Raw genomic sequence first — 12,834 nt, forward strand, 5'->3', positions numbered from 1 at the left:
TCACTGTCGTCTTGATATGCTGTGTGTTACGTATCTTTATGGCTCTCTGTCGGCGGCGTCGATGTTGCAGGCGTTGTCGTTAGCACTCCAAAGTTGCAATCAGCTGTCAGACTTCTAAGGGCTGCGACGTAGCTGCTGAGCGATTCCTCAGACAGTTGGTCACATCCCTGGAAAACATACCGGCTGTACACCTCAGATGGTGTGGGATCGAAGTGCTTCTGGAGAAGTGTGACGAGTTCTCCATAGCTGACCTCTCCGGGAGTCTTCGGTGAGACCAGCGCGCAGGCAGTCTCCAAGGTGTTGGCTCCGCATATCGTCAGGAGGAGCGCGCGCTTCTTTGCTTCGTCGGAGGCATCGTTTGCCACGAAGTAGAAGGTGAGGCGCTCAATCCGCGATGACCAATTCTCGCCGTTAAAAGGCTCTATGGCACCGTGCAGTACTCCAGTAGCCATCGGCGGCACTTCGAACTGCGTACGTTCTAAATCCTACTTCTCATCGCCAGTGTTAAAGGTTTGTGTTAGTTCGGGGCGTGGGAGCCCCGCATGCGAAGAACCTCTCAACACAGCTACCGGGTGGAGACGCCTGATAGTTTTTGTGGAAGCGGCCGGCCTGTGCTATTTTCTTGGAAGCGGCCGACTTGTATGCGCGGAGGATACAAGGGCTGCTGGAGCAGCCTTGCGTCGCTTCGTCAACGAACACGACAATGATGATAAATCCTTAACGTGCGCTGACATCGAAATGCGGCCGGTTTAGATGCCGGATACTCTGGCTCAGTAGCGGAACACCCTAACTAATGAGCCATTGCGGCAGCTAAATTCTCGGAGACGCTTAACCTCGCGGGAGATGCCACGGTGGTCACGGAAAAAGTGGTGGAGGCCGAGGAGGCCGCCATCGCCCTAGGAATAAATCAGCAAGGTGCTAAAACAATTCTTAGCGATTCCAAGACGGCCCTTCGCAACTTTGCGCCGGGATGCGTCTGCGCCAGAGCCTATAAAATTCTAAAAACGTTAATTGCCTAAAGACAGGAGCGAAGAGGACCTGCTCTGGGTCCCGGCCCACGCGGGTGATCCAGGTAATGAAGCCGCTCACCGTTGTGCTCGAGGTTTTGTCAGCCGAGCTGGTGTGGAGACTTCTGTCACGGGAGCGCCCCGAAGTGAGGCCCTGGACACGCATCAGGCCATAACGCAATATTACAGAGAGCTACGAGTGGGCCTGCCTCCTCCGAACAATTCTCTCAGCAGAGAATAGGCTACCACGTGGCGACGGCTGCAGTCGCGGTCGCAGCCGAACCCGTAGACATACTCTGACATACTCCCCGATCTGGTTAACCCGTTGTGTCAAATGTGCGGCAAGCGTGCCACTTTAGACCACATAATCTGGGACTGGTCGGATGATCCGACTCCGGTATATCTAGTTACATCTCCATCTCGTAAACAATGGGAAGCTGTTCTCGGCAGTTTGGTACCCGGAGTTCAGTCCAGGGTGACGACAGAAAGGTCACCGACAGACTACAACTGCCGGCCACCTTGGAGCGGCTGAATTGACCCAGTAAACCTGCCATTCGATTTGCTGCCAAATAAAGTTGTTTCTCTCTCAATCTCCCGGCGACGGCAAGCGAGCCTGACGCGTAGAACGCGGTGACGGCGGCACCGAAGACGCGTGCCCAATTTCGCCCGTATCCGTGTGAAGGGCTGTGCACGGGAGGCCTAGGCATGGCCCAAAAGAGCTCACTCCACCGAGTAGTACTAGAGACATTGTGTCCGGCTTCAAAATTATCGCCCTGCCCCCGTCTGCGAAGGCGGTTCTGTGGAATGCGGCGGGCGCTACAGCAAGACGTGTAAAATAGCCAGAGGGCTAAAGAGGAGAGGCCGTGCGGGAGCCCAGCGCAACACAGACATCCCTGCGGCCTGTTTTGCGGTGTGCCCTCAAGTTCCCCCTTGGCGCGCAGAAAAACACGTTTGTGCGTTTGTGTGTGCGCGCATGCGCGCCTGCAGACGGCCTTACTAGCAGCGGCCCCGACAGACCACGTAACGGCTTGAGGTGGCGGGGGAGGCCGGCGGCTAGCACCAGGTGGGCTCCCAGCCGAGAAGGCGAGACGCTTGTTTAGGGGAACCGTTGCCCTTCGAGGGACACCTGATCCCCTTCGGCGCATCCCCAACGGGACCATCGGTCTTCGCGTCGTAACAGCCGCGTCTTCGTGAAAGTTTGGCGAGCGCCCTTGGTTGTCTGCATGAACAGCGACGACGAAAAACCGTTGGGCGAGGAGGACACCGAGAGAAAGAAAGAGGATCCTCAGAGAGACCATGGAAGACAGTTGGGCTAGTTGGTGTGAATTCGTTAAAGACTGCAACATTGCAACTAGCGTGGAAAGCACTGCAACTGCATTGCAACTAGCGTGCTGTCCCGTCGGTTTCTTGTGTCGCTGTCCTTGTGCTTTCCACGCTAGTTGCAATGTCGCCTCAGAGAGACGCGTCGGAGACAGAAGAGACAAAGGAGAGAACGAGCAGAGACGGGCGAGGTGAACGGAGGCAGATCGTGCAGGTCTGTAGTCGGCGAATCCGGACCTATGGGGACCATAGCAAACTGTCCGCCAGCCGAGACGCCCAAGAAGCCTGAGGCCTCGACCCGTCATAGTACCGCTAGCCGAGACGCCTGTGAAGATCCGACCATGCCACGATTGAAGCCCCCGTTAGCGGTCGCCGGGCCAGTCGACGAACCGTGGGACCGTCCCCAGGCTGACCGCCGCCCCGCCAGAGCAGCCGAGAGCGAGGCGCCTGTTGGCCGGACTACACCGACACCACATACAAGACAGCGATGAGCGGAGCCCCTAGTTTCACCTTCAGGCAGAGCGTGAATAAATAAGGTGGACCCGGAGGCGTTGTGTGTTGGCTCAGTTCTCCTCGCTTCAGCAGAACCTGTAGATAGCAAAAGAAATTGTGTTGCATTGTGACTGGCCCCCGACAGGCGGGAACGTCACAATCCGCAACACCCTACATCAGCCCCGCAACGAGCATCCGCAGCCCGACGCTCCCCTGCGACCGGACCTTGCCACTCTGCTGCTAAGCAACCGTTTCTCCCCACTCTCTTGGACCCTTACTTTTTTGTCTTGTCACTCGCGGTTTCTCGTCTTAACATTCTCTGTAGTATTTCTTTCTCGCGTAGCATTGTTGTATCGGAATCACCCTGATGTTTCTCTCTACATGTTAATAGTTTGTTTGCGGTCTCCTTCTGTGTGTGCTAGTTGCATAGCGCCTGCATAACTGAAATTACTGTGTTAAGCTTGATGTTGTAATATTTTCTTGTTTTTTTTTTATACAAGTGAATGCGTTTGTTAATGAATCCATCTGCCCCTCATGCCTGCGGTCAACGGTCCGAACCTCTTCTTTCGCACAACGGGAGAAGACGTTTGTCGCTCAGCCCCCTCTAAGCTTACGGAGAGCGCAGTGGTGGGCAGGTTGGTCCGATTAGTTATAATTTCGGCGCCTGCCAACCATCAAGCCGCGCACAATATCCGGACAGTCAGTGGTAGGGACGCGATCTCTTAAATCAGTAACTCTGCAGGGCTAATCACGCCTGTACATTTACTCGACCACCACCACCCCCAAGGAAGAAAACCAAAGCCAAAGAACGTAAAGCCCACGAAGCGTTGCTAGGCGTTATCGCCCGCGCACGGCAGCATGTGAGCGAAGCCAGTGGACATCTGAAATTTAGGCAACTGCGTCATGACGAGCTACCCCAGACTTCTTCAAAGCTGTGAGAAAAACCGTCCCGGTTATAACCAGCGATATCGTCACTATTTTTAATGCCAGAGCAAAACTACTCGACATGCTTTACCTAGAAGCTTCATGCATTTCAATTCTTGAATCACCTTGAATTCTCATAAACCATTTCAGCTTCCCCTTAAGAATAATAATCTTGTAACGGTCTACGATGCGGATATTTAGAACAACCTCTGAAAACGCTTTTATATCGTGAGGATATTTTAGAGCCAGACCTTTGTGGATACATTTATTTCTGTTCACAAAGGCTTGTAAACAGACTTCGACGACGAAGACCGCGTATTTGTTATACAACCCTAAAAGTGCTTGGTGCGTTGAGTGCTTCCTCCAATTGGCATGTGCGCATGTGTTTACGGGCGTCGTTCTTTTCTTGGCATATTCACCGGCCGCTGCATGTCGTCTTCGCGTCAAGGTGGTGACCTGAAAACCGCAAGTGTCACTAGCGCGGCTTCCAGCAGCTCTCATAACACGACTCCCGGCGACAGAAGCGGAGTCCTTCGACGCAGTTCCGCTCGTCCCCTCCACGATGCAGTCCACCCGACAAGTGGAAAAGGTTGCGCAGCTCGTGCGGGTCTGCTGTCAGGTTGTAGCTCTCCACGAAACCCTGCAGCAATAGAGTGAAACAAGGCAAAATTCGTAATGTTGTCAAGGCCAGTCACTGCGAGGAACGGCTAAAAGCGTATGCGGATTTTCATTCCAGGCGGCGAGGCTGCGCCCATTAAGGCGTCATTATGATTGGTCGGCTGTGAAAGAAATAATTTTGACTCAAATAACAGTGGAGATTCGCGCTGTCTGCGGGGCAGCCTGTTCGCTTTCCCTCGACTGCCGCGAAACCCGGTCTGCTAACCGAGACGTTGTATAGCTCTGGACGCCGTGGGTGATCCATGTGCACGCACCACATGAGCGGACCCGGCATGCATTTAGCTCACATGGCCACCCCAGGTAGATAGCTATACAGCCCACGCGTGTCTAAGGAGTGGGCTGCCTGCATCACGCCACTACACGAGGTGAACTGCCAACAAAACACACACACCCCAGGGGCAGATCCAAGAACTCTGGGGAAACTTTGCATGTGACGATTCCCAAATTTGCGTGTTTTCCACACGTATCCAACGGAAGTTTATTTGGCTCATACGGACTCTATGCGGGCCATACGAACATCGCGTATAGAAAAGTTTAAATTCATACGGACTCAGAATCATGAAGCAATGCATATCATACGAAAATCCCATGCGAACTGTGCTTACCACATATGGAAAGAATATGGCTTTTGGAAATATATTTTATCACAACCTATGAATATTGCCATAAATTCATACGCACCACTCATATGAAAGGCTTTAGTAGAACAATCACTCATAAAAGTGCTCGTTTCAAGGCCCACATGGCTCGTGCCCACCTGTACCACGTGACCACGCTGTAGGCATTCCCAAAAGCGCCTCCTTTCGGCTCAGCTCAATATCGTTCTGGTCTGTACTGTCGGTGGAAGAGTTTTCATTTGGGACCTAGTGCGGTTTACCGACACAGTTTATACTGAAGAAAGGCCACTGTACTACTGTCGCTCCAGAACTTTATCAATAGAGGAGACTTTGTTCCACGCTTTGCGTTGGAGGCTAGTTTTTGCACATTGAACATTACAGCAAAATTTCGCCACTATGAATATATTCTTGATAATTTCAAATCAATTCTTGCTACCTTTTCGATCCCCGCCCCCACAAACACACCCACACACACACCTAGTTCTTGAAAATTAGTCTACAATGCTTTTTGAATGAAAGAACTCCGCAGGTGGACACCTGGAACGCACCCTGAAAGAAATAATTCAGGGAGGAGGGGAGGGAGTTAAAGTATTCCTGGATAAGTTCAGTCAGCTGGGGCCTCTAAAGGGAAACAGAGGGCAAATTGAAGCTCGCCTGTAATAATAGACTGTCGCATTTTAACGACAAGAAACGCTGCTTTCGCTGCAAACGAAGCTTTTATAAGCGACGAAAAATAAAAAAAATGAAATACACGGGTCGCCACCCCCGGCCACTTTTGTAAGAAAACTGTAGTGCGTAGACAGGTACTTTTCAAACGGATCTGTGATGCAGGTGACGTCGCTGTTCACGGCCAAACGGTAATCACGCAGGCCGTTGCGGCATCGACGTCACGAGTGTGAATCGAGCAGCTGGATGATTTCTAAATATTATTCCCTTGGCATTAATGAGGTTTTTGGTCCTACACAAACGTCAGATTAGGTGCAAAAAGCCATAGTATTGATTTTTACTGACAACAAAATTTGAGTGCAGTTGTCCTCCTTAGTGTCCCTTTATCGTGCACGGCCAACGCACAGCACACGGGTAGCTTTGTATTTTGCCTCGGTAGAAATGCGGTCTAGCATGACCGATTTTAATGAAAAGTAAACTTTTCATCAAAGGGAATGCGGGGAATCTCCTATGGCTCAGTTTGTAGCTTGAGTGACCACCGTTCGTAAGGTATAGATGTAGGGCGTTAATTCATGCGACATTGTTGGCATAAGCCTGTAATACCAACATTCCCCCGGGAGAAATCAGTGATAGTCCATTTTCACGGCCTTCGCCGGTGACTTACCTCGTCGTCATCAAACTTGCAGAACTTGGTGTTGGCCTTGCCAGATATGTGTCGCGTGCAGAGGTAGGTGTTGTTCCAAGAATCCTCACACTCGCATTTGACGTTCGGATCACAACCCTGCAAAATGAAGTGAGCTCTCTGAAATGGCCTTTGGGCACCGATATCTTGCAAGCAGAGGGGTCACACTAGAGTAACCAAGAAAAGTTCTGAAAACTTAGATCCACGGGTGTAATCTATGCCAGCCGAGCGAGCGTCAAGGCGCTCAGAGTCAAAGCGTGGCACTTACTGCAACGGCGAAATCGCAATAGATCTAGGAGTTCGGCCCAATCGCACTTGCAGCATTGTTTTGAATACAGCAATAGTTACATCGCATCCAGAGACGGGGCTGGGTGCACCCAACTCACAATGACCGTTAGGTTGACAGAATGTGACGATACTCTGCTTGCGACAAACTTGAGCATTTAAATTCCGCTCTTTGAATGAATGACCCGCAGCAATTTGGTGGAATGAATGCCCACGCTTGGCTGAGGTTGCACTCCCAGGATTAGAGCATTTGAGGACTTCATTATGAGGCCTCAGCTTGAGGCTGGCACGAGCGCAGCCCGAGCTCGGCCCAAGCCCGGACCGGGACCATGCCCGACCCACCAATCTCGGCGTCAGGACCGGCCCTGCCCGGCCAGGACCTGTCTGCGCAGCTGGTTAGAAGGTAAACAGCTCACTGTGGACAACTAGGCTTCTACAATACTTGTAAAGCAGTGGCTGGCAGAGGCGCTCATATTGCAATACGCTTAAAAAAAACTGGCTTTGCTAAACACACACAAGAAAAGAGATCAGGAAGGTTCACTCCGTCAGTTTTTTAGATGATCTCGTCTGTGTGCAGGCCAAATGTTTCCATCCCCCCCCCCCAAAAAAAAAAGAATAAATGGTGGCGTATTTGCGTAAATAAATACTTTGCGCTACCTCTAGGCCTTTAATTTCATTTTTTAAGGCTTATTACGTCTAAATATTAAGTGTCCTTAAAGCCATTGCAGTGAGATTTCGCTTTTTTTTAATGAGCACGATTTTGCGGGGTAAATTCACGGTCACGCTGGCCACGTTTTAATCGAGACGAAAAACGAAAGAGCTGTTTACTGAATATTTTGAGTTAAAAGACCGATAGTGGCCTAAAAAAATATCCTGTTCCGCAATGGCGTTTCTCGTAGCGCAAAGATGTGTTTTTGGGACTCCGAAAATTTCGACCACCTGGGGTTCTTTAACGGAAGTGAAGGCACACCATCCATGACGACCTTGGAATAGACGGCTGGCCTTGGAACAATCTGATGAAGGTCATTTTCCTTAGGTTCTCATAACACTTCAACTGTCCAGTCGCAAGCGCTGACACAAAACCGAGTAGATCCGGAGTGCAATTCGGTAGATCCCACGGCGTGTTTACGCTCATACCTGAAACAGCCCAAGCCATCGGTGCTCTGTACATTTGTAGGGGAACACACTCGTGATAATGAGCCCTGTGTCAGGCGCTACAACGCTCCACTAGACAAACCGCCGTAGTGCAGCCCACATCAGAGTTTTGCGATTTCGAACCTGTGAGTGCTGTCTTTCGCTGCTACTTTTCAATCACTAAGAAAAATGTCATTTAACGTCTTTTGTATAGTTCAAAGTGGTCGGGCGTGCGCGTGCACTTTCAGTCGAGGTGATGAAACTCTCTCTAAAAATGGTATAGTCAAGCTTCCTCTCATTATGCGCTTTAAGCTTTCTCTCATTATGGGGGGGGGGGGGGGGGGGGGGGTAGTGTTAGGGTGCCCAGTCGCAACACGATAAGGACAATTTTTGCCTTTATGCTCTAGACGACGACGACGACGACGCGACGCTGAAGTGTGAATTCACAACTTTTCCCTCTCCGTATTTTTTGTTTTGTACAAATTGTAGCTCTGCGTCCCAAAATTTTAAAAATATTCCATTCCCTGTACATGAGTGCATTTGTATCCGCTATGCACCCTGGCCAATCCCCCGCCGTGGGTATGTGCCATTAAGACTGAGGACACCATCATCATTATCATCATCACCATGCTAAGTGCTGAGCTTGTTTTTGCCGTTTTTCAGACTGCTGGCTGTCACAGCTGCCACTAAAATGACTCTAGTTCAGTTAATACTGTAGACTCATCTCCGGATGACATTGTAAAATATAATAAATAAGCGAGAAAAACATAATGCGATAATAAGCCGCCGTTAATAATTATTCTTGTCGTTACATTATTCGCGCCAATGGCGCCATAGCAACTAGCTTGGAGCGAGGACTTCCACAAGAGCATGGTTGCTGCATGCTCGCCTCACCAGCTGCGTGCCTGAGAAATTCTAAACAGAACGGCGTAAAAATGAAGGAAGCTCTCTTGTAGCACACTCCCTTTGATGAAAGAGAGTGCGCTAGAGGGCAGCTTACGCCCTTTGTTCCCCCATATATGTGTAGTTGTGCGTAGAGTGTAGAACGCAGTCTTCGAGTTTAGGCCGTGTGATGTCTGCAATGGATGGCACTGCCGGCGCAGTAGGCCCGGGTACCTACCGACAAGCCGTACGGCGCGTGACACTCCGACTCATCGTGCACATCTCCCTCGCCGGTGTACTCGACTAGGAAGCTCTCTCTCGGCCAGCTGGACGCGGCCTCCAGGAGCAGTGGCTTCAGGCTAACGCCATCCATGTCCCCTTGGGGCGGCAGTCCGGCCAGATCCAGGAAAGTGGGCGCCAGGTCCACGTTCAGTGCGGCGCGCTGTAGGAAGAGGTGCCGCAGGACGGGACAGCTTTCAGTGAATTCTGAAGCAATGTTTCTTTAGTAATCTTTTGTACATGCGTCAGTGCGTTGCGTCGAAATAAAGAAGTGGGAACCCGCTCAAGTAAACGCTTTATGCACTCTCTCTTAGGCCTCTGGTCACAGCTCGTATCAGAGTGCATGGAGTTGTAACGCCGCTGTCAATAGACCGTCCTAATCCCTAAAGGCCGTATAGCGTCAGCCTATCTGTGCCGTTTCTCAGTACCACGGCGTTCAGGGAATCAGTGAGCAAAACGGCAGAACGCCTGTCGCAACTTCAATAACGGATTACTTCACAGGTCAGGGTTGTCATTGCTGACTAAGCATCCACCCAACCAAGCCTCAGTCATCTGGTTTCCCGGTCACCTGGAACTACCAGGAACTACTGGTACTAAATTTTATGTACCTGATGTGTTGAACGACCTGCCGGATAATGTTTTATCGTTCAGCACTCGGAAAGAAGTGAAATCTGCTATCTTTGATTTGTATGTGTAATTTTGTTTTTTGTTTCTTTTCTTTTTTTTCTTCCTTTTTTTTCCCGTCCTTTCTCACTGCCTTTCCTTAGTTTCATTCTAAATTTGGGCAGTATTGATTATTTTTGCCGTTCTCTGGCTTGCTCCATTCTGCCGAGCACTGCCCCACAAGCCCATTGTTGGCTTGGGCAGGCTCGTATGTGTACTATGTAATTTTTTCAAATAAATATTTTTTTTTTAACGAAGCCGCTCACATGCATACCCGAGCTCTTCTATACCGGGCGTCTTCCCCTGATGACCATGAAGGGTGCCGCGACCTGATAGGTTTAGCAGTGTGTGCTGACAATCTCACGCCATACAGAACAGCCAGAAAGGACTACTCAACACCACACAAATCCCTCAATAAGTTAGAAGAGGAGAGTACACACCAACACATACCCAACACCAGCTAAATTACACCAGTGGTACCCTACACTATACTCTCTGCAGTGCCCACACTGTGGAGAGGTAGCTAACCTCTACCATATGGTGTGGGCATGCCAATTTAATTCCTTAGTTGATCCCATTCCAAACCCCTCGGAGGAGCAGTGGGAGGCTATTCTGCTCAGCGATGATCCTGACCGTCAGCACTGGCTGGTGGGGAGGGCCAGCGCAGCAGCAGCAGCCAGTGGACTACCGGACTAGGCGGCCCACCCACATGTTCTGAGAATATTGAACAAATAAAGATGTTTTTAAGCAAATCAATCTCAGTATCACGGTGTAGCAATCGAGCAATGTGTGCATAGAAGTAGTAACAGTCATTATTTCGATTAGATGTTCTGCCAAGCATGAGATGCACTTGCATCGTAGTAAAAATGCATGCACTAGTTTTTTTGGGTTCAGCGAGGCTAGTACATGAAATTCAGATGCTGTCATCTATTTAAATTGTATGCCTGCTAACTCTAGCAAAGTGTTTGAGAAAGCTGGTGCCGTTTGCGGCACTAGTTGGCAAGTAGGTATTTACTATTTAAAGCAAGGTGGAATATTCTTTTTTGAACGCTAAACAGCCCATTAAGGCAAGAATGCATGGACGTAGCGATCAATGACAAGTCACGAGAATTACGCAGGTGAAGATTCCGAAGAGAAATCGAAAGTGACATAATGTTTGCTACGATAATATGAGCTTTAAAGGCTTTTCTGTGCTCTGGACACTGCCTGAAACCGGAAATGCTACCGGAAGTAGCGCCATTCTGATTATCAGGTGCGTGTTTTAGATCACGTGTAATGCTAGTTGACACGGCTCCCGCAAGTTCACGCCCCATTAGTGGATTTTAAGGCAGGACAGCGAGCGATACAATGTTGCCAGGGGCTCCGCTCGGTTTATTCACAATATATAAAAAATTCAACATAACTATGTCTTTTCAAAATTATGTCTTTTCAGCATTTTCTATCAACGCACACCAAACATTTCTCTGCAGGCTTCTGTCTGCCTGCCGCTGTAGTTATGTATATTCATTAAATTAATTGCATTTTTCGGAAAGAAAAAATTCAGGGGGCACTTTGACTTTCTAAAGTGCGTAGACTATGACTGCCTCTGTGGCACTGGTGACGTCACACGCAATTAATGACTAATTAATAAGTAATGACAGATTACTAATTAATGGCTAAGCACTGATTATTGACTAAATACTAATCAACTGTTAATTAATTACGCTTAAGCTGCGCCTTTAGGAGTTGAACGCGACAGCGGGTTGTAGCACTGCCAGGGAGTCCAATCTGTCAGCCTAAACCCTATTTCCTCTATAAATGCTCCTCTTTCCAGCAGTTTACCGCCCGTGTCTTGGCCACTCCACTGTAGTGGGTATGTGCCATTTTATTTGAGGCCAACCAACGAACATATCTCGGTGGACACCCGTCAAAAGCGTGATACGTCTGCTGATAGCGCGAAGGCTCAATGGTATGCATGTGAGTAATTTCTTGCATCGAGTTGAGCCATTGTGCAAGTTCTAGAGCTACTGAGATGTGCTTTCCATCGTTGCTTAGATAAAGGCATGATCGCCGCGTCACCGATTGATGCTACTCAAAAGGAAAGACATGATGCTTCGTCACTGATCAAGAAAATGCGAAAAGAAGGCATTTTAACGCATCCTGTCTCAAAGGAATGATGTGAAGGAAGGTAAGGAATGATGCATCGCCGTTGCGTGAAAAATTATTGGAACGGAAGCCACAACCCGCAGCAGTGGTTCAGTGGTGAAGGCGCTCGTCTACTGAGCCGGAGTGTTCGGCGGCGGCCGCGTTTCGATGGAGGCGAAACTCAAAAGGCGCCCGTGTGCTGTGCGATGTCAGTGCACGTTAAAGGTCCTCAGGTGGCCGGAATTATTCCGGAGACCTCGGAGACCTCCACTACGGCACCTCTTTCCTCCTTTCTTTTTTCACTCCCCCTTTTATCCCTTCTCTTACGGCGCGGTTCCGGTGTCCACCGAGATATACGAGACAGTTCCTGCGCCATTTCCTTCCCTAAGGAGAGAGAGAGAGAGAATGAACATTTAATGTCCAAAAGAGAAGGTGCGCGCCCCAACACCTTCGGCCGCAGATTGAGGATGTCAGGGGGAGACACCGTCTTGGATGCTGGCCGGGATGTGTTGTTCCTCGGCGGCCTCCTCAGCCAGTCCGACAAGTTCGCGCTGGGTCTCGGGGTCCGAGCTCCGTAGCAGGGCTTCGCAGGCTTCTTCATTATCGATATTTATTGCCCTTACCGGGGAAAAAGAGTTTTTGCAGCCAATGTGGTCGAGGACCCCCTCTCGCCGCAGTGTTGACACTGAGTTGATCTTAATTCGGGGAATATTGCGTTCACGAGAGCTGGATTTGGGTATGTAAAGGTTTGGAGTGGCCTCCAGGCTATCTCCTGTTTTATTGCGAAAGCAATACTACGCTTATGAACGGCCTTTCGCGTAGCAGTGGCTGGTAGCCACGTTTAACCTTTAGAATGACCTCTGACGTCATACCAGGGTGAGAAATGTTCTACCAAGTCGAGTCGTCGCGCAGCGGCGGCCGGTAGCCACGCGTGACATTTTAAATGACCTATGACGTCATGCCATGCCTAGTGACGTCATGGCGTGACGTCATACCAGGGTGAGAGATGGGCTACCAAGTCGAGTCCTCCCGCAGCAGCGGCCGGTAGCCACGCGTGACCTGTAGACGCGGCGCACTGCGT

General features: G+C 50.0%; 1 protein-coding gene across 3 annotated transcripts in view; it reads right to left on the reverse strand.

The window, feature by feature from the left end:
* Positions 1-3,992: 3,992 nt before the first annotated feature.
* Positions 3,993-12,834, reverse strand: part of LOC149360280 (N-acetylglucosamine-6-sulfatase-like) — a 49,490-nt gene continuing 40,648 nt past the window's right edge. For 2 of the 3 annotated variants that reach the window (XM_089572233.1, XM_089572234.1), the window contains exons 11-13: positions 8,926-9,129; positions 6,369-6,485; positions 3,993-4,383 (exon numbers count right to left, since the gene is read on the reverse strand). In XM_089572233.1, coding sequence (XP_089428359.1) covers positions 4,219-4,383; positions 6,369-6,485; positions 8,926-9,129 — 486 coding nt within the window. In that variant the 3' untranslated portion in view covers positions 3,993-4,218. The remainder of the gene's footprint in view (positions 4,384-6,368; positions 6,486-8,925; positions 9,130-12,834) is intronic. The other variant, XM_089572235.1, reaches the window with a different exon arrangement.

Source organism: Amblyomma mixtum, chromosome 2 (genome assembly GCF_055824585.1).
Source record: "Amblyomma mixtum isolate Tamu chromosome 2, ASM5582458v1, whole genome shotgun sequence".
NCBI classification, from domain to species: domain Eukaryota; kingdom Metazoa; phylum Arthropoda; class Arachnida; order Ixodida; family Ixodidae; genus Amblyomma; species Amblyomma mixtum.